Source organism: Indicator indicator, chromosome 3 (genome assembly GCF_027791375.1).
Source record: "Indicator indicator isolate 239-I01 chromosome 3, UM_Iind_1.1, whole genome shotgun sequence".
Taxonomy (NCBI): domain Eukaryota; kingdom Metazoa; phylum Chordata; class Aves; order Piciformes; family Indicatoridae; genus Indicator; species Indicator indicator.
Genome location: NC_072012.1, coordinates 6338730 through 6360510, shown reverse-complemented (window position 1 = coordinate 6360510; position 21781 = coordinate 6338730). Strand labels below are relative to the sequence as shown.

Here is a 21781-nt window from a genome sequence, read left to right as displayed (position 1 = left end):
TCGAGTCCCTGATAACATTATAATTAGAGTTTGGTGCAAAAATCCACTATGGATTGATGGAAATAAAGATTCCCTAAAAGCCTGATCGTAGAAGAGGCTGAACACTCAGAATTCCCACTGAAATTATTAAATGCTGTAAGTACAGAGCACCAGTCAGGATTAGGCCCTAAAGTTGCAGTGCCCCAGCTGTTTGCAGATTACTAAGAAATGCACTCAATTTTTATCCATAGGACAAGATTAAATACAGAATTACTGTAATTTTTATTTAATGACAAAAAAATTGAGATCCTTTAAATAAATTCAAATTATGATCTGGATTTTTTTTTTTTTTTGGAATGTCCACTGTGTTCTGGTAAGGAAACAAAGGGAGCATTGCAATGCTAACAGCTTAAAAAGGCATGAAACATAACCAAGCAGAACACACAGATCAGTGGCAAATACAAGTGAAAAACTAAACAAATCACTATTACAATTTTCTGTAAATTTCGTTATTTTTAAAACCACAAATTCATAAAAGGTTAAATCCGTCTGCAGGACACAGAAAAGAAAAACCCTGTGGAGTAGGGCTGCTGAGAGCTAGAGATTATAGGCTGGTTCCTTTTCCTTGTTATGGAAGAGTCCTTATTCTACCAGTCCGGTTTGATGTCTTCTAAAAGAGAAACCAGAGCCAGGTTCAAAATCACAAAATGTCTTTCAGTATTTAATACTTCAGTAAATGTCTCTGTCTGACAGAACTCAAAGCAGGAATTAGTCCCTTAACTAAATTTCCTCCCTGTTTACTGATTACATTAGACCTTTAGGAAAAGGAAGGGCTTTGGATAGGCAGTGTATTTCCTTCTGGGTCTGTCTGATTTTAGTAAGCTTTGGTGAAACTCCTGTTCGTTAACTTGGTGCATCATCATTACAAACAAAGAGCAGCAATTAGATGACAGCTCTGAAGAATCTTTTCCTCTACACAGCATGTTCTCATGCACAAGGAATCCCCACACAGCGCACATGTTGTCACCTTCCTTTAATAAAATTAGCTAGTTACTCAGTATTTATAAACCACCGCATACTGAGGTCTTGAAGTGTTAACACATTCAGGCACCTAAAAGCACTATGAAGACAAAAACACTTGATTAGTTATAAACCTAGCACAAGGATACAATCTGGAGAAACAAGCTTTTAATGCATGATTTGTATAAACTGGCACAAATAATTTGACTGTACAACTACCATTCCATTAATGTTTGTTAAAAAACATTTTTTTAAGGGAAATTAGCTTTTTTTTTTTAATTAAAGCTGGAAAACCAGGCATGCTTTTATGTACACAAGCCCCTATTCAAGTCTCAAACAGATGCAGCAATGTTCAAATTAAACATGAATTGAGAACAATTCATCCAAGTTTAACCCGACAGAGTGCAATACAATGGAAGAATACAGACAGGCCCACAACAGTTATCCTCACAGCTACCAACCACCCAAAAGTACTACCCAAAAGTAGAGTGTACTTCAAGAAATGCAGAAAACGACAAGAAACCACTTGTGTGAAATCAAAACAGCTATGGGACAGTAATGAGAAACAACCATTTATCGATGGCAGGTGACTTTCACAGCACTGTGATGTGTCTTCTCAGCTCTAGCTGGTCACCTTGAGAAGGTGAGCAGAGAAGCTGGCTTTCTCAGCAGGAGTGTGTGCAGGCTATCTACAGGTTCAAACAAGACTGGCTCTAAAACCTGCAGTTTCCTGAATGCTTCATTCTCAACCAATTGCTCAAGCCTGTGCTAAGGACCCCTCTCCCTTCTCTAAATGGACAATCTTCTCCACCTTTCTCATTTGCCTTTTGCACCAGCAGATAACCTGACAGTTTGCCTGACCAGGTAACACAGTGGAGGCAGGGCAGAGTTACTGCTCTGTACTCACATTTGGCTCGATGGCTGCAATTCTGCTTCAAACCACATCGTTAAAAGTCTGTTATTTTGACTTGTATGCGTGAAAACTTGCTTGATTTTTCCAACTACAAACCCCAGTGTATGGCAAAGATTGTCTCTGCCTACAGAGCTTACTTCACTTGGACTCCCTGATTATCATGGTTATAACACCAACACTAAAACAACACAGCTTGGATTCCCCCAGTAATACCTTTTCTGACATAGTATATACTTGCAGATCCACTTAGTGTTACCCAATTAGTAACACCTTGATAAAACAGTGCTATAATCTTTCTTTAAGACTAAAATTTTATTTAGAGATTACTCAGCTGCTAGATTGTAGATGAAAGCTGTCAACAAAGCGGCTGAGATGTACTTTGACAGTGATAGGTAATCATTAGCCATGGTTCCGAATACTAAAATCTTGTGTTCAAGTTTAAAAAAGGCCAAATGATAAACCTTTACTAAAACTTCATACACCTTGACTTTCTTTCATATTTGTATTCTGAGCTCCATATTCAACTACCAAACTGACAGAAACTTATTGTAAACAATAGTCTGTGGGGCTTAAAACAAGCACATGCTTCTATTTTTGATAAAGCTATGGAAATGGGCATCTGAAAAGCTCAGCAAGAGATTCTGTTTATGTAAGGTTGCCACAAAACTAATGTTTGGTACTGTTAGGTTTTCCCCATGGGATCTAGGCAACAGATCCCAACAAGGTCTGCTCCACGGGCAGTGTGTATTTTACACTAATATAGGAGCAAGAGGTTAGAGCAAAATCAGTTTTGCATTTCAGAACAGCTTTGTGTCATGTTTATTATTGGCTGCTGGATGACAGCATCTCAATAAGGGAATGCCAGTCCCTAGAAGTACAAACAAACTTTCCACTTTTTTCTCTTCAGAGTAGTTCTTCCATAGATTTACTGCTTTGTATTCAGCATCGAGAGGGAAAACAATATATAAAAAAATTACTGTTTGGTAGTTCATCTCAAGATGAACTACCAGAACATTTTTAATGGTGATACTGTAGTGTTATCATTATTACAACCATTATTATTCTTCTGCTGCATCTACACAGCAGAAACTGCAGGACAGCCCTTTGGAAGAACTACTCCTGTATAATGTAGCCAGAATCGTAACAGAATTCTAAAACACTGACTGGATGTACAAAAAAAATCCTCTGCAATTTTTGTTTACTTGTGACTGCACCTTGTTGAGGTGGGAAACGGTTTCATACCAAGGATCCTGATTAAGGAACTCTTGATAAGCTACTCAACTTGGAGAGTCAAACTGTAGAGGCCATATTAAAAAAATAATTATCAGTCCTCCAGTCCTCACCAAAATATTACCAAAGTTATTATAATTGTCTGACTAGTCTGTGTTATAAACTGGTAGAGTGGGAGCACTAAGGAGTTCTCAGTTGTAAGAATTCAGATGGTGCTTAGCCTAGTTAAGCTTTCAGGTTAGTTTGTCTGAATGGTCAGGTGCCCTCTCTGTCCCTTTTCTGAACTCCCTTTGCTGCTTTCATTTCCGGCCTACTTTTAAGTGCTGTCCCTCCTATGCCACTTTGAGGACTCTGCTGTGACATCTCACTCAGCAGGGTAAGTCGGATAGAAAAACCACAGCAGCTTAGCTGGATCCTGCACAGAGTTTCTGCTACTGCTGAGTTTATATCACCAAAGCAACAGCTGGTGAGCAGCACATAAGCCAACCTGAAGAGTTATCACAGGTGGTGAAAAACAAGCAGAAAACTCTTTAAGGGGGAATAGCTGGAAAAAAAAAAAGAAAGCAAAAGGAAAAAGGTAGTATTAGTTCACCAAAAGACAGCTTCTATAAAGAATTGTATTCATAAAGAAATTGTATTTTAAGGTTTTACAGTATAAAATATTTCAAGACCACTTATAGACTACTTAAGTACCCTTTTTTAATGTAACTTACTTGTCTGTTGTGTACTGGGTTTGATGTACTCGAAGGACTGGATTGTGACAAAGCTACACTGCTATTTTTTCCAATCTGAAAGACATTAATTGATCAATATTGAGAGGCATATTTGTCAGTTGAATGCAGATGCTGGTAATGGCCTTTCCTTTCCTATGTGAAGTGGTACTAATTGCCCTGCATTTGGAACACAACTATTTTGCTGTTGCAAAAGATACACTTCAGAGAGAATCACAATTATATCTCAGAGACTGTATACTTTAAATAAACTATTAGAAGGCACATAAATACTATTACAGTTCAGAAAACAATGTAAGAAGCAGTTACCAAGGGAATAGAAATCGTAAAGCCTAACCTCTCTGCACTGGAATACTAGTTTATCTAGATACCAGAGTCACCACCTGCAGTTAGCCAGCAACTGAGAGCACACAGTGTGCCTAAGGTCAAAGACTCCTCCCCAGGGGACCTTCCCCACTCCTGGGGAGTTTAAAGCAGGTGGCCAAGCAAAATAGCATGCCCTAAATTAATCCATATTCTTCCATACAGAGTCTTAATTTATTATTGCTCAATAAAGCAATTAACCAGAATAATCAAACTCCAGAGGTTTAAACTTGCAACTGTTTCAATTTACTGCATAAGAGAATGCAAATTGATAGCACACATACATACATTTCAAAATTACTTAGTTAAAATACTGCAATATTCAATCTGCCTATTTCAGTGCTTGATAGGTCACAGCAATCTGCAAGAGCACTCTGTCTTATGTTTTTATCCCACGACCCATAAACATAGCATAGGTATTTCAGTTGCAATACAAAAGGCAAGGCAGCTGTTGAGGCAGAGAAGTAGTTCCTCAGAGGTTACAAGGCAAATAAAAATTAACACCTGCCTACAAATGGCAGAAGACTGGAGTTTGAGTAGTTATTCACAAGGTCAAGGGACTTCAAGTAATGACCACTTCACTCACTTGGAGAGGTAGCAAGGACCTGTATTCTAAACAGTGAGAAATGCAGTTGCAAGTTTCTTACTGAACAGACGGGACTGTGGCATTGGCTGAGAGAGGTTCCACCAACAACTAATTTCTCCTTCCCTTCCGTAACATCATTTGCTGTTTTGCCCTTTTATGGTATAGCAAAAGGTGGTCTTGGTCTCCCTCTCCGTATCTGCCCTTTCTCACATAGAGACTGCTTAAAATAGTGTCTTTGCTTACATTCTATCCAGAAGAAATGTTCAAAGTTTTATTTACAGCCAATTCTGAAGGCAGCTCCCACAGCGCACAAAAGTTAGAAGGGTAGGCCTATGCCTATCCTATCCCCTTTATAGTTGTTTTGCATGCCAGGGCTGTTCTCTAGGTAACAAGGTGTTTTTAATTCAATACACAAACCCTGACTGAAGATACATAACCTTGAATCATCTTTCCTAGCCATTCAGAACATCATGACACACCTGCACACCATCCTTCTCTACATCCACCATTATCACATTCACAAAACCCATAATCAAATACATGACCATCTTCTAAATGGAAAAACACCCACTAGGAAATAGACTTGCTGAGATCCTGGAATTGTGAGAGGGAGTATTGTACCTCTCCAGGCTTTCATTCATTCAGTGCTTCTATAACTAACAGACTGACTCTCTTCACAAGACAATGTGAGGAGCAAGAGCACCACTTGCAGCAGTGTGCTTGGCTTCAAGCTGCTTTTACCACCCCATCCACATCCAGAGCTGAAATAGCAGTGCTGCAAGACAGAAGGGTGATTCAAATAGACTGAACAGCTACAGCACTCAGTGAAAACAAGAAAGATTCCCATTTCTGCAGGGTCCTTAATGATAGGAACACCATAGCAAAAGGATTAGAACGAGCCCAAGATTCAAGTATTATTTTCCCTACCCTCCTTTAAAAAAAATAAGGATACCTCAAACCCTAATGGTAAACATTTTCAGTTACTATCTATCCAGGCCAAACTTGAATTAAATTAAAAAAGAATTCCACAAACATGAGCCTATTACCTATCAATTTTTAATTTTTTTTGGTGTATGTTCTTACTCTCTTACTTTAATTTGCCCTATTACATCAGAGAACAGGAGCAAGTTTTTAAGTTGGGTTTTTTTTTTTTCTTGTGGTGTGGATTTTCACTGTGATTTTATTTCCAGAATTCAGCAAGTCAAAATAGCATGGCTTTAAAAGTGATTTCAAGTACTGTACTCTCCAGAGCTTTAACACTCACATATAGAGTATATAACATTACTTGACCCATATGCTTAAGTGGGTACCAATTTAATTTACTTACAGCACAAATAAACAGCAGCAAATGTCAGTTTTGTACTGCACACAATTCGGTATCATTGTCACAAAGACAATTAGCTGCCAGCCAGACATAGGAAATACAGTCACCTCCACTTTACCTCCTATTTTTGATTACTGGTGTAGCTCCAAAGACCAGCAGTGTTAAAAGGAAAAGAGCGACCAGCTTGGACACACACACACGCATATGTGCACCTCTGTGTGTATGCACATGTACATGTATATAAAAACCCTGTTTGAAATGTTGTATATCATTATAATCCCTACAGAGAGTTAACTTTTTACTTAAGAAAAAGAATATTTATGTGAATTACATGTTTACAAACACTCATAAAATATCTCTGATTGTTTCTTTGTGGTTAATTTACTTCCATCACTGTGCAAAATGCTGAAATACATCATAACTGGATTGGGAATATCCTACAGAACAGATTTAATCACTACAGGGGTCAGAATTGGAACTCAGAACCTCTTGTGTTGATCTGTAAGACTTCCTCAGACTGCATTCAGCTACAGATACAGCCTGTGCACTGTGAAAAGATGAGACAATCCATTTCCTACTACCAATACCAAAGTAATAATCTGTACTTACTTCCCATTTGAGTTAGTATATCCCAGGGCAATTTAATCTTTTTTGGGCACACACGTATTTCAAAAATCAGATATGCGACACAATGAAGAATTTACAGCATCCTCCACTGACTTCAGTGACTTAAAGATTAGTTCTGACTGCAGGGCACATTCAAAAGGCTTCAAACAGACAATGCCACTACCCATTTTTAAAAACCAGGAAACTCATCTCAGATGCACCTGCTGGAAGTAGGAAAGTGGGAAAGACAAAATATACAAGACAACCTGCTAAGACATTCTTTGAGGCCTTCATTCTGGCTGCTATGCCAGTTTTATGAATAATTTATTCCTTCCTTCGCCTCTCCCTTCTGCCTACTATTAGCTATTGCTGTGCTAATAATATCTCAGGATCTCCATTTCCAAATTCCATTTTATGCACTTTAGGAACTGAGTTTCAAAAACAAACAAAATCCTATATGACCTTCTCTGGCTGTTCTGAGGTGTTAGGTTTGCTATGGTTTTGTCTTCCAGAGGCCAGGGTCAAGCTTTGTTTTCTGTGCACTGCACAGCACTGGAAACAGTAGCAGAATGAAATTGATCATTATAAAGAACACATCAGCAGTTTTTCCACCAAATCTTACTTCACATAGATTTTTGTACTTATTATAGCATCACTAAAAGAGAAGTCAAAGCTCTGCTTATACTGACAACGAACTAAGTGTAACTTTATCTGTTACACTGACTCAAATATTCTGAGCACATGCACATAAAAAAGATAACCAAAAGTCAACTGAACATCCCCTGGTTAAGATCTTAATTTCTTACTTTTTCCAGTTTCAAAAAGGAAGTAGCATCTGAGATCAGACATCTCAGACTCTCCCCAGAGGAAAGGTAAATGTGTTTTATGTAAGAGAAATGAGGAGACTTGATAACATTATGAAATGAATCAGCAACAACTTTGAGAAAAGAAACAAACAGAAATGCTGACTCTTCCCATTTTAGTGGCAAATTTATTTCAGAGAGATGAGAATTAAGATAAAAAAATAATGTCTAAAAAATTATTTATCCATTCAGGACACTCAATTTTAACTTTCAAAGATACAAATGGCTACTTTATTAATTGGATAAAAATACCTCATAAAAAACGATTTAAGAAAGTAGATTTTTTTAGGGGGGGTTTAACTCTCAAAACATCTTTCTATACAATTGGCACAGTACAAATTAAAATATGTTTCTGTCTTAACGGAGAAAGTAAGTTGTGCGATGAAAAAATCCATCTGAAACAAACATGGAACTTCCTTTTCAAGAATGCACGAAATGTTTCAAGTAAGTTAGACATGACCTGCAAAAAAATAACTGGATGAGTCCCTTACCTGCCGAGAGATGGAGCTGCTTGTAGGATCTGGCACCGCAGAAATAAGGTTGGCAGTGCTCTTTCTATGAACACTATTCATACCAGGCATTTTAGTGATTTTACAGGCTTTGCTACTAGAACTAGAGTTTTTACGTTTTTTTCCTTCTGATTTGTCAAAAGAAAGGGCTAGAGAAGACACTGCATTATGTGCTCCTAGGGAGTGGTCCCCTGAGTGGTGCACAAGAGAAGATACGGACAGGTTAGAAGAGTCAATGCTGCTTACTACCATGCTCATGTGTTTCACTGAGTCTGCTGAACTACTTGATAATGAAGTCCGTCCTGAGGGCTCCGATTTGGCACTGAGTGGGCTTGTTCCATTATTTGTATTGTGCACAGACATACTGTTGTAAGAAGATGTAGCCTGATAGGAGTTCAAAGTTGAACTGGGGTTCAGGACACAGTTCTTTTTGTGAGACCCTGAAAATGAAGATGAGGAAGATGTCTGCAAAGATAAGGAGGAGGAAGATGACGACGATGAGGACTGCGGCTTTTTCTTTTTGTTACTTGAAGACTCATCGCTGCGGGACGACAGGTCTTTCAGTTTTGTGGATTTGCTGGCTTTTGTTTTGGATGGCTTGTGGGATGGGGAAGGGATGACTGCTGGCACTGGTGACACAGCTGATGGTGCCTTAAAAGTTGAGTCCATGATACTCAGGCTTGCAGGCACATGAGCGAAAGCTGTAGTATGTGAGACAATGGAATTCGTATCTGATGTTGTCACAAAGGCTGCATTTGATAACATAGCTGACGTCATTATGTAAGGAGATGAAGTGATTCTTGAACTGATAGGTGTTGAAGGAATATACACTGCACTGGGGTTGCTGAAAGGCTGTAAGACTGATGCTGGAAAAGGAGTGGAGACATGTGCTGCTGGAGAAGGCATGGGACTATCTGCTGCAGGAGGAATTTTCCTGAATAAAAGGAAAGGAAAAAAACAGTAAAAAAGAGATTTAGATACATAAAAAAATTCACCCAAATAATGACAGGAAACAATTTTTGGGAAGGACCAACTTATTAAAAAAGGCAAAACTAGTTCACTCTAATTTTGATTCCTGTTCTATCAATCACAAATATTTTAATACTTATAGTTCAAGATCAGGTCTGCGTTCTACAACATCTTGAAAATGCTTTTACTTGAGACTTTTTCCCCCTCTTATTTAAACCTTTTTCAAGCAATTCCATTATGAGGTTCTTCGGGGTTTAATACAAGTGACAAAACCCAAATTATATGGTTTTAATATTCTAAAGATTGAGGTAAGTTGGGTTATGAAATATATTTTCCAAAAAATTAATTTTGATGAGGTACGTTACAGCGGTGAGGGCAGCAGAGACCTCGCAGATGATTATGTGAAGAACTATGCAGTGTAATTTTCCCTATAGAATTCTGTCAGGGCACATGAGCCCTAAACTCTGTAAGTCAGTTAAACCAGAAATGAGCACCACTTCAGCACAAGTAGCAGTTAAGTTTACAGTGTTACAATTTAATCACTTTATTACAAATTTACTTTTTTTCTCTCTCCTACACTACCAAACAATAAAAAAATGCAAATAATCAATTGATAAACATTCTGATCACTGATCACTACATTTCATTCATTGTTTGTTTTGCTTCAAAGTTCAAGGGGTGGAAATATCAATATCAACCTAAAATCACAGGTTAGGTTTGATGTGGGTAGTAAATGAGCCAGTTTGGGGGCTGTGAAGTATTCAAATCACCAAGCTTGAAGAGGAAATCAGGAAAGCTCATCCCTTTCCAAATGCAGTGCTCTTCTCAACAGCTCAACTGAGAGCTAGTTATATAGGATTAACTAGGTAAATCATTAATTTCACTGCTTTTGAAATTCACTGACAAAAAAAAAATCAGACTTGATAAAGTTTACAACTAGTTGAATGCTATTAGGAGAATAAAATCTAATAATAGTACCTGTGAAATTAGTAGAATGTAATAAAATTATTTTCTATTCAGCCATCATCATTTATTATCTAGTCCAGCTTTAACAAAGAACCAGACTTCCATAATGTTGCTTGGAAAATTATCATGTGAGCTTCTCATTATTTAGAAAAAAAAATAATTCACAGTTTAATTCTATTTCTCTTTGTTAGGAAGCTGTACATCACCATAACTCTGCCCTTGTTATCCTCACTACTGACAGCTTTTTAGTTTTTTAAAGGCTTACTCTCGCCCTCAAAGGCGGATGATGAAAGAGCAGCACTGGGTGTACTGCTTTATCACAAATCAAACCCTAATTACAAGTGTTCTCTCCTGGTATTCCTCCTATGGAGAGTGTCAGGGAGAACACTGTTTATGGCATAGTTATATGAGGGATTACATACAGTCCATGCTGCCAGAAATGAGGGAGTCCTACAGCCTGTGACTTGCTATGCCAACAAAGCTGCTTATCAGACGCGTTCCTCTGTTTAGTTTTAAAGAAGAACCAGTAGTTCTTAGCCACTTTTTGAGAACTAGGGGTAAAAAGAACTTTGTAAATGTTACTATCGCTCTCAAAATATGGCCTTTCAACCCTTCACCCTTTGTATCAGTTGGATGAGCTACAGCTACAAAGCTGCACTAGCACCAGTTATAAAATAGCAGCTTCATGCATACCCCTGCTTGGGGAAGACAGGAAAAAAAATCAGTGCAGAGAAGAGCTGAGAACAACAGGATAATACAACAGTGGTTAAGCACTGTGAACTTCCTGTATTGTACAGACAAGTAAGTACAGATGGAATTCTTAAAAATATTAGAGATTACATAAACAGAATTTGGGAAAACATTTACAATTGGTTTTCGTGGGAGCAGGAGGGGGCTGTTTGTTTCTTGTATCATATAACTACTATAGAGGGTGGTTTGGGTTTGGTGGGTTTTGTTTGTTTGTTTGTTGCTTTTTTGTTTTGTTTTGGTTTGGTTTTTTTGCAACAGTAGCAATACTGAGTATATTTTCTTCAGACAAACAAAGCCAATAGAAAGCAAGTTTTAATCGTCCTATTTGTGGAAACCAAAATAGTTTTATTTGTGGAAGACAACGGACACAAGTTGTGATTTTGTGAAAGTTAACAGCCAAATTTACAAAGTAAAAGAGAGGAACCACTTGCAGATCAAGTGTGGTCTGTCTCTAAGCAGACATGAAACTACTGGCTCATTTATAGCAAACCCAATCATTTCCAAACTATGTCTCCCAGCACAGTAGCACCATTATCAAGTTACCAGGTTAGTCAGAGAAGCCAAGCTTTAGTGTTTCAAAAATATATTTAAATAAAAATCAAACCTTGTTTATCTAATGGCTGGCATCCAATGAATATAACACAGTCCTGACAATAAACAGTGACATGAAACACTGCACTTTAGTGTCATGATATTGGAAGAAGAATGCATACTCTGTAGCAGAATGCCACCCCCTCCTCCCCCACATCAATCCTGTGTGGAGATGCTGTAGGATCTTAAATTTTTTTTTACTTTTGTAAGAATTAGCATGTTTTTCTTAAGTGCAGTCTATTTTAATGTATCATGTAGCCAAGCCAATAGAAATTGGAATCTGCATACACTATATGGAGGTGTTTCAACAGTGAATATGTAACTCAGAAATGTAAGACCCCAAAGCCAGTAAGGTCATTTATGGACTACAGCCCTATCATATTCCATCTTAAGAACAGGCAAATGTGTACATTACAACATGAGTTGTACAAAACACTGTCTGAATAGGTGTATGATATAAAAAAAAAATCTAGGCAAAATCTAGTCTGTCTGTTAAAAATTACATAATATCAAAACACTTCTCCAAATCCTGAAGACACTGAGTTTTAAATACTTTTAAGTAGTATTAACAGAAAGACTAAATTCTTCCTTCTCAGATTCCCAAGGACTTAAGGAAAAAAAAAAGTCCTAAACCTGGAGGAGATTTATATCAGAACAGGAGACTCTTCTGTTGCATTGCATATTCCCTAACAGAGAAAACTTGTTCTCATATTACCTTCACACAGAGGTAATTTCACAAACGCTTCCCATGGAGTGTTGAATTTAGAAGTCTTACAGAATGAAAAACGTTCAGCTACCCATCGAGCGTAAAAATTCAACTTACTTCCACATCTGTGAGTTCAGATGTTTTTCTACCATGGAGTTCAGTGCGAATCGAAAGTGGTCCCATCTTCTGTCAAAGACATAGTACCCTCTTCCCATTAAGCGACTGCCATATGAACAAAACTGAAAGAAAAAGATTCATTTCAACATTGTTTATAAAAAAAGTACTTCTACAGTGTACAAGAAGTACCAGTTCTACATTAAGGAACACCTTTGTCATCTGTACCAAGCATACTGAACACCTTTTCAAAAGGTGGGTTTCCTCATCTGCAGCACAAATATATTTTGCCTGACATACGAAACATGTACCTGATGTTTCAGCTTAGTGTAAAGTTCACTACATACTCCACTAACAAGTCAGGTTACCGTCAGGTACCTCTGTGTGAGAGGGAAATGATGGGATTAAAGTGGGTAATGCATTTACAAAGTAAGAATTGGCTAAGAGGAAGCTGAAATAACAATGGAAGAACCAGACAGTTCACCTTATCTATGTGTATGTGTAAATCTCAAATAGCCTCTGCTAAGGGCCTTATCTGTGGTCTTGCCGTAAATCAGTGGGAGGCTGTCTAAAGACAACAGACACTGAATACAGCGTCAAGTTCTGAACTTTTAGGAGAGAGTGCAGGCTTAATAGACTACTATTAACTTACTATAATTCACTTCTCCACCCAGAGAAGTGAAGAACTTAATTTAAATTAACATAGGATGCATGATGCAGGAGGTTACATGTGAAGGGGTACATGTAGTAGGTGTATCACGGAACACTGTAAATCCTGAGCACCTCAGCCAATGGGGAAAAGGGAGAGGGAAATTTGTGTCTGGGAATTTAAGATAAAAGGGAAGCTGTGCCTTCAAGCTATTTGAGAGAGCCCAGAGAGAATTGTCCTGTGGACTCTCCCTTTATTCAAATAAAGTTTTACAAGACTTTGTTTTGAACAGGAACTTGTAGATCAGATTAATTATTCCTTACAGAAAGAATATAAATGCTGAGGGACTCTTAGGGAAGCAGTTCTGGAAAATGATACTTTCACTGCCATAGAAAGTTGTACCCTTCCTTGCCTATTACATCTCGTACCAGGAATAAAAATGTAACTTCCAGTATTTGAAGGGGGCCTACAAGAAAGCTGGTGAGGGACTTTTTAGGATGTCAGGTAGTGATAGGGCTAGGGCGAATGGATTCAAGCTAGAGGAAGGTAGATTTAGATTAGAGGTTAGGAAGAAGTTCTTCCCCATGAGGGTGGTGAGACACTGGAACAGGTTGCCCAGGGAGGTGGTAGAAGCCCTATCCCTAGGTGTTTTTAAGGTCAAGCTGGATATGGCCTTCTTCAAGCAGGGGGGTTGGAACTAGATGATCCTTGAGGTCCCTTCCAGCCCTGAGAATCCTGTGATTCTGTGTATGAAACTCATCTAGAGGAGCAGTTTTGAGCATTCTGCAGAGCTCAGCAGTATTTGTCCTGCTTCCTTTGGAGAACTTCCTGGAAAGTCCTACTGCACTGAAATGGTATGATCAGGAATCTACCCTTTCTTCTGTTCAGTATTACTGGTCTCACATTACGCAGAGAACTGTCATAACACCTATTGGTGGGAAAGAAATCTGTTAGAAATCATACTGGGAAGAAAAAAGACAGCTCTCCATCACGCAGGAATCAAGTCTCACCAGTTCTGGCTGAGAGCAGAAGCTAGTGATGCAGTTAGAAAAGGAACCGTTTAAAGCATTTTTCAGCTTAATGGACAATGAGTGGTGATGCTAACTATTTATCTTAAGTCTGCTCCATGAGAAGGTTAAACAGCTTAATTGAAAACACCATCTAAGCTGATAAACTAGCATCACCGCTCAGTGATACAGATATCACTAACAGGTAGTTTAAGATGCTACTGTTTTTTTTTCCCCCCTGTCAATTACTATCATCTCTCCTGGAGAGACACTATGGAAAAAAAAACATTCCACTTCAGTATGAAATGTAACAAGTTAGCATGAACTGCGCTGAAGGCAATTTACACCACCTCTTTTGACTCCATGTTGATGTGGACTTAAAACACCTGCACTATCATTAACTGTTCCTGCTAAGAGATGATAAGATTTCAAAGAACAGATGAGTCAGTGGGATTTGCCTTGAAACAGAACTAGGATCTTAAGCCAAAATGGCTGTTGACAGCCTGACTCAATGATAATGCCTGTGAATCAAACGCACTTTGATTATTTTTTTTATGTTGTGTGGACACCCATGCACCAAGCCTTTAGTTTTTAATTCATGAAGAGGCAGCCAGCAAAACAAACAAACAAACAAAAGTGCAATACAAGAGTACAAAGAAGCAGGAGCTTATCATGCATATCATAGTACTACATGGTCTAGTAATTCTTATTTTCTGTGTAACAACCAAATACAGAATTTCATCTGACAGTTATTTTATGTTCAGCTCATACTTTTTGGCAAGTGCCTGACAGTAACAAGTTCTCCTTTGCTCTAGGGAATGCAGGCTACAGTTATCACAGTGTTTTTTTTATTCTGCATATGATATGGAAAACACTTAAGTGATGTCTTTATTAATTTTATTCCTTGGCTCAATTGTGATGAGAACTAACTGCTTAGAAGTTCAAGAGCTCTCCCATTACTTCTTTGTTTGTAAAGTGTAAGGAAATTCACACTACAAAGACAATGCCACAAGACAACTCTTACTACTTTTAATAACATTTCTCACTAACACAGGTACAGTTTTGTGAGAACTACGACAACTCAGAGATTATCTTTTCATGTCATATTTAAAACAGTGCAACTTTCCTCAGTCTAGCAAATTTACATGAGTTGCAGTTTTCTGAGAGGGAAACCCGAAACTAGAATTTCTGATTTTCAGCTGCTCATCTTGTCCTGCAACCTACTTGTCCCGTGCACGGACCAGACTTTTCCTTCTGCTTTATCCCATCCACACCATTCTCGGATAAATGCATTTGCTCTCTTTAGAACACAGTTTTCAGAATATAAGGTCTTAATTCCTTATGTTCTTACTAAATTACTTCTTTTTTCTCCCCTTTCTAGGTAAAAAGAAGGGCAAGGCATGCCAGAGACAGACACATACCCCAAGAGGTCTGGGATGGTGTTCTGAAAAATGACAGTCTAATTTTTCAGATTCTTCAGCTCCATCCGCCTCCCCTTCATCACTGGACAACCTGCTTGTTAAATCTCCTCCCATGGACGGCAGTGGCAGTTCTGGTACGCACCCACTGTGGTTTGAAGAACTGTTGCTGTTTATGCTATTTGCAGATGACGGTCTAGAAAGAGAATAGACATTTAAATCATCAGTGTTCAAAGGATTTTCCAACCCACCTGCCACAGTGCTGTGGTTTATTAGCTAGGAACTATGCACCAGCACACAGAGTTAAGAATCAAAGTAAATTATACCAGGAGAAGAGTGAAAGGTACAGAATAGCTGACATTTGGTCTTGTCAGAAATGTATCATGCATTGTCATCATATTAATGTTAACAGGTAATACTTTTGTATTGCCTGAAATTTTAAATTTGCCATGAAGCTGAGTTTCAGATCACGAGAGGGGTAAAGTATATTAAAAATACAAACAAAAATCAGATGTGTAAAATCATCTTACACTGCACCACTACTCTGCTACTTAATTAATCACAATGGTCCAGTTACGAAATTTCATTTCATACCAAAATCCTACTGAGGTTTGTGTACTAAATACAGTCAGAGAATTTAGCTGACACCCTTTGCAGCTAGATTATTTATTTAAGTGAAATAACTGAGAGGACCTGTTACTGCATGGTGATTTTCTTTATCTTTATCTAAAATCCACTAAAACAAAGTGGGAATGCCTTTACACCACAGGGCATGATGGTGCCTTGCTTTTCAAAAGCATCTTGGAAACAAATGAGATTAGAGTTGGGGGTAGAAAAGGATTCTCAACTACAGTCTGTACAATCAAGTATGTATACGTCCCTCTGAGATTAGAGGAGATGTCCATGTTGAGCAAATCTGAAGATCTTCAATCTCATGAATCTATGCTGTCAGGACTAGGACTGTGGACAGGTGCCCTCTTCTGAACTGAGCAGGGATTGCTCATCAATTGCCCATCAACTAGAAATAACTGCTGCGGTTGCTGTTGCAAGGGATAGATTGTGTGAGGGCTCCTTAGCCTCCAGGAAAAGCTGGCCAGGTGAAGCCAAGTCAGCACCACCAGCCAAGTCACCATAAGCAAGCTTTCCCTCAGCACAGCACAGCTGCAGGCTTGCTGAGTCCCACCAGCAGAGAGGCTGTCCCTGGCACGGCTGCTCACAAAACCAGACAGCATGTCAGAACAGAGGCTCTGCAGCATCAACTGTAGATTGTACAAGCACAACATCTGTGTGTTAAAATCCCCCTTCCCCTCAAATACCACTACCTTTGCAATTTCTTCAACTAACTCTCACTGAATTGCATTCCAGTTTTGCTTCTTTGGCTGCAACACCTACTGAAAGCAATGTCTGCCTGTCTTTCTGTGTCCTTCTCTAAGGACTCTAAGAATTATGCCAACTTTTCACCAATTTACCTATAGGGATTCTTTCATTCTCATTTCATTCAAACCTTGAATCCTTCTCTGCCACTGCATGAATAAAATCTCATTATGGCTTAATGAACACAGAAAATGTTGGAAATGGCTCTCTCTGTAAGACTTGAGATAGATAGTAAATAGAACAAATATTTCTTGAGATAGGGATTACCTTAGTACAAAACCCTCAAAATAGGCACCAAATCCTGATTAAGGCTTTTGTGAAGAAATACTAACAAAATAAATATGAACGAATCCAACTGGTTTAGCTTTCTAACTCCAGCCAAAACTAGTACCAAAATAAATCTCAAACAAATATATAAGAAGTTTACTAAAGGATAATTAGAATTTAGTAGATTCAGTATCTCATACTAATTTTTCTAAGGGTATGTCTTTAGAAGTTTGCACTGTCTTTCTGAGAAGTGTTTTTGTCCTTTTCAAGAAAAATCTTAATGAGGAAAGACATGCTATGCACAGTTTCAAATCAATAGTTTCAAGAACTAGCTGCTTACACTGCCATTTACACCAAATTACATTTTTTTTACAAGATGTTCCATTGATGTAGCTGGTGAAGTATATCTGCAGAGAAAAATTATATGTAAACGTGCAGAATTTCACCACTGATACTGACCCCGATTCATATAAATAAGACTTACTCCAAAATGTGCCAGAATGCCTCTAATGTAAACTTTCCTAATTATTACTGACCATTTTAGCAAAAAAAATGCAGTCTGAGACTCTGAGCTGAGCGTAGACACCACTCCTTAACTCATTTCCCACCAGGCTTTAGGCTACCATGGACAGATTTAGGTTAACGTAAGTATAGTCCATCTTCTACTTCTAGCAGAAACTCTTATTTTAATTTTAATGCATTTTATGATGCAATAGCTTGAAGAAGTCCTGAATACTTACAAAATTATAAGCTGAAAGAGTCATGAAAGTGATTTCTTACAGTACCTTCAGAATGGAACATTCCACACTGAAGTAGTGCTTACCTTGGAAGTACAGAATTTGGTGGTCTGGATTTTGCAGGAGATGTTACTTTAGATTCTTGCCCAGAGTTCACCGAGGATCCTGACAGAGAGTCTTGTGCTGGTGTGAACTGGCTCTGATAGCTTTCCCTTGCAGACAGTGGATGCTCTTTGTCTTTTGCAACTTCTTTTTCCCTGGATCGAGCTTTGTGTTCAGCTAGAAGGATGTCAAACTGTTTTTTACGGCCTGGAACTGCTCGTCGATGATTAAGTGAATGAGTCTAAAAATAGGGTGGTTAAAAAGCATTTGTGTGTGCATGACATTGTTTATGAGTCCTCTACACTTCCGATACACCACAACTCTAAAAGATAAAATCTACTTCAAACACATTTAGCCACAGTTATGGAAATAAAGCTGTTATGCCAGATTATCTTTGACAATTTATGAAGTCATCCTTAAGAAATACCAACATCAGGGCTAAAATTACTTTTTGCAAGTTTCCATATAATAAACTCCATTGACTTACCTTTTCCAAGACAGAAAATACAATTCCAGTAGTTTTAAAATCTTAAGAAGTAACATCATTGTAGCTCTTAACTTACAATGAAAAAATTGATTTCATTGGATTGAAAAATGTGAATACGCTTTAAAGCAAATTTATCTGATGATCTCTACTGATAGGCAGCACATATGCATACAAATGTTCATTACAGAAGTCCTACATTGCTGCTTTTTTGACAGAAGTCTTATTACTATTGCAAGGGCAGCCTCCAAGTAATTTATTGCAGAAGAAACGTTAATTTTTTACTAAAGATTGACTGTACTACGATATTGTTGCACACATGAACCAAAAGGAGCATTTAAAGTAACACCTGTGCTTCTACATGAAACAATGTTTTTTTTGCGTAACAAAATGACAGGAAAAGATAAATCTTTTTGGAAACATCAGTGGAATAATGCAGATGCTCTGATTCAAAGAAACAGAATTACTCAAAAGAATTACCTGAAGACAGCGTCTGAATACCATACCCATTGTCTGTAAGACAGGAGCAGGTATGACCTCTCAAACTACTGTGGTAGGATTTAAACTATAACAAAGCATCTGATATTTTATCTTCTAAGAAAAATACCTTGCAGGTGAGTGATCTTGTGCAAGGTTTCTTTGTTTCAGGATCCAGTACTCCACAGTGTTTATTTGGGTCAAATTCTCTTTCTGTTTGATGGAGGAACAGGTAGAAAAAGGAGAAAAAAATAGATTATTACATAAATTTTAGCCAAGTAGCTATAATTTTTGTCTGATAGACCTCACTTCAACCAGGCTCAAACTGAATCACTGATCCCAACCTCAGCACCCCGTAACAGAGCCAACACACGTTGCCGATACTGTTGTGCAGTTCTTTGCCCTAATATGTTTCAAACTATTTAGAGCATGATTTCAGTCACAGATTTCACAGACCTGAGTCTGCTTACAGAGCTGTACTCAATGAAGTAGCCCAAATGCAGGACCAAAACAAACACCTGCAGGTTCAGTTTCCTCTCTAATGTTGGCTCCTCTGAGGCTGTGAGATACAGCATTTGCCAACCCAGCTTCTGAGTTTGGGCAGGACACATAGATTAAATATTGCAAGTGCTTTGAATAATACTTCTTTGACATACTGTGAAACTCTGGAAAACAACACATGGTGCCTCACAAGTAAATGGAAGATTACCAGTGGCATTTAAAACCAAGATTTATCTAAATCTGCCCTGTAAATCTGTGTGAAGTCATGTGTATGTTAGTTCTTATTTCCCTAATTGAAGGGAGGCATGGAGTTTAAAGTTCACAAATCGTGGGGGGGGGGGAAAAAGGGCATTTCTGAGTTCTACTTATGATCAACATTAATATTTAATATGCTGTATTTCACAGAATCATAGAACCATCCAGGTTGGAAGGGACCTCCAAAGGTCATCTAGTCCAACGCCCTTTGCAGTAAGCACGGGCATCCTCACCTAGACCAGGCCGTCCAGAGCCGTGCCCAGCCTCACCCTGAATAACCTCCAGGGATGGGGCCCCAACCACCTCCCTTGGCAACCTGTTCCAGTGTTCCATTACCCTCATAGTAAAGAATCTGTTCCTAACATCCAATCTAAATCTGCTCTTCTCCAGTTTGAAGCCATCGCCCCTTGTCCTGTCACTGCAGGCCTTTGTAAACAGTCTCTCTCCCATCCTTCTTGTAGTCCCCCTTCGGGTACTGAAAGGCTGCTATTAGGTCTCCCCAGAGCCTTCTCTTCTCCAGGCTGAACACACCCAGCTCCCTCAGTCTGTCCTTGTAGCAGAGGTGCTCCAACCACCTGATCATTTTCATAGCCCTCCTCCGGACCTGTTCCACCTGGTCCATGTCCTTTCTATATTGAGGGCTCCAGAGCAGGATGCAGCACTCCAGGTGAGGTCTCACCAGAGCAGAGCCAAGTGGCAGAAATTGCCTCTCTTGATCTGCTGGCAATGCTCCATCTTTTGATGGAGCCCAGGATGAGATTGGCCTTCTGGGTTGCAAGTGCACACTGTCTGCTCATGTCCAGCTTCTTGTCCATCAGCACCCCCACGTCCTTTTCTGCAGGGCTGCTTTCTATCACCTCATCACCCAGTCTGTATTGATAGAGAGAACTGTTCTGATTGCATATTCAAGTTTCATTCAACTTTTAGCATTTATATACCACAGATAGCATCACCTCCCTTAGGTTATGTTTTAGGATTTTCAACACAGCACTGTAACAAAAACTGTGAACATACACTTTTGACTTTTATGCCACAAAACCTCCACCTACCATTATATATCTTTATAAATCTCTACCCTGGCTGTTTTAAGTGGCAAACTGGTTTGCTTTTGTTTGATAGTGGAATATAAACTATTTGCCAAAGCTTATTTTAACTATACACTGATATAACAAACATCCTGTACTCAAATACCACATTTAATCTGAGGTCTAAAAATCCTTTATAAACAAACAAATTTGAGCTCAGATGAAGACAGAAATTCACAGATATGTTACAATATTATGGCGACATCACAGCAAGTAGAACAGCTGGAATAAGAAACGTGAAACCAAGTAGTCAGTATTAGATGACAGCTGTCATCCAGATACCACAATTGCCAGCAGGTTTTTGTATTTTGCCATATGGACTACGTTATCATAAAACAAACACTAAACTGATGCATTATTGACCTGTTAGCAGAAACATATCAAAAAGTGAGCTTGGAAAAAGCAGTTGGCACTGTTTTTTTTTTGGTGAAATCTACAAAAGGACAGACATCTATCACAAGAATTTGTAGTTTCTGTGACCTGTACACCACAACAGAAAAGTAGCTGTGTATAACTAAATATGAACTAATATAATGAAGCAAGACTTGCAGAACTGATTATGGCAAATCCAGTTATTAGCAAATCAAGATAGGGAATTACAGTCAAAAAAGGTGGACGCCTCCATCATCTACCAAACAACACAGAAACAGAAAACACTAAAGAGGGAAACACTTCTCCTGGATGAAGCATGTGTAGCTGTTCAAGAGAAATCATCAACATCTTATTGCCAGCTACAAACATGCCTGGTTTGGGCAATGGATTAAATGAAGATTATCACCTTCTTATCAATAATGAAATGCAGCTTCTGACTACATCTACATTAGGAGATGCGTAGCGTGAGAACCCCTAGACTCTCGTGCCCAGGCAGAGCTACAGAAACCTGTTTGTTCAGAATGGATTCCACTTCTTCAGTTTGATGGCTGAAGTAAAGAGTATTCATTATAACCTCACTGACAGAAGAAGGGCCAAAATTGAATTGTCTCTAACTTCTGTTTGCAAGACAACAGATATTCTTGGTGTAAACCAGGCATCTGCATTCTTTAGTTTCACCCCAAAGAGAACAAGAGCTAAGGCAGATGAGGAATTTTTAAATTTTTTTTTCCAGTTTGCTGCTGAGGAGCACTGATCCACTTATGCTGGGCAGCTACAGACTGTCTTTTGTGGTTCCACAAGCTGCTTCCTCTCTCTCACCAACAACAGCACTG

The 21781-nt window shown here is 38.6% G+C and overlaps 1 protein-coding gene across 2 annotated transcripts in view; it reads right to left on the bottom strand.

The window, feature by feature from the left end:
• Nucleotides 1–575: 575 nt before the first annotated feature.
• Nucleotides 576–21781, bottom strand: part of ATXN7L1 (ataxin 7 like 1) — a 32701-nt gene continuing 11495 nt past the window's right edge. Inside the window, exons 3-9 of one of the 2 annotated variants that reach the window (XM_054399526.1) lie at nt 18866–18948; nt 17759–18015; nt 15298–15490; nt 12224–12345; nt 8107–9058; nt 3856–3930; nt 576–649 (exon numbers count right to left, since the gene is read on the bottom strand). In XM_054399526.1, coding sequence (XP_054255501.1) covers nt 608–649; nt 3856–3930; nt 8107–9058; nt 12224–12345; nt 15298–15490; nt 17759–18015; nt 18866–18948 — 1724 coding nt within the window. In that variant the 3' untranslated portion in view covers nt 576–607. The remainder of the gene's footprint in view (nt 650–3855; nt 3931–8106; nt 9059–12223; nt 12346–15297; nt 15491–17758; nt 18016–18865; nt 18949–21781) is intronic. The other variant, XM_054399527.1, reaches the window with a different exon arrangement.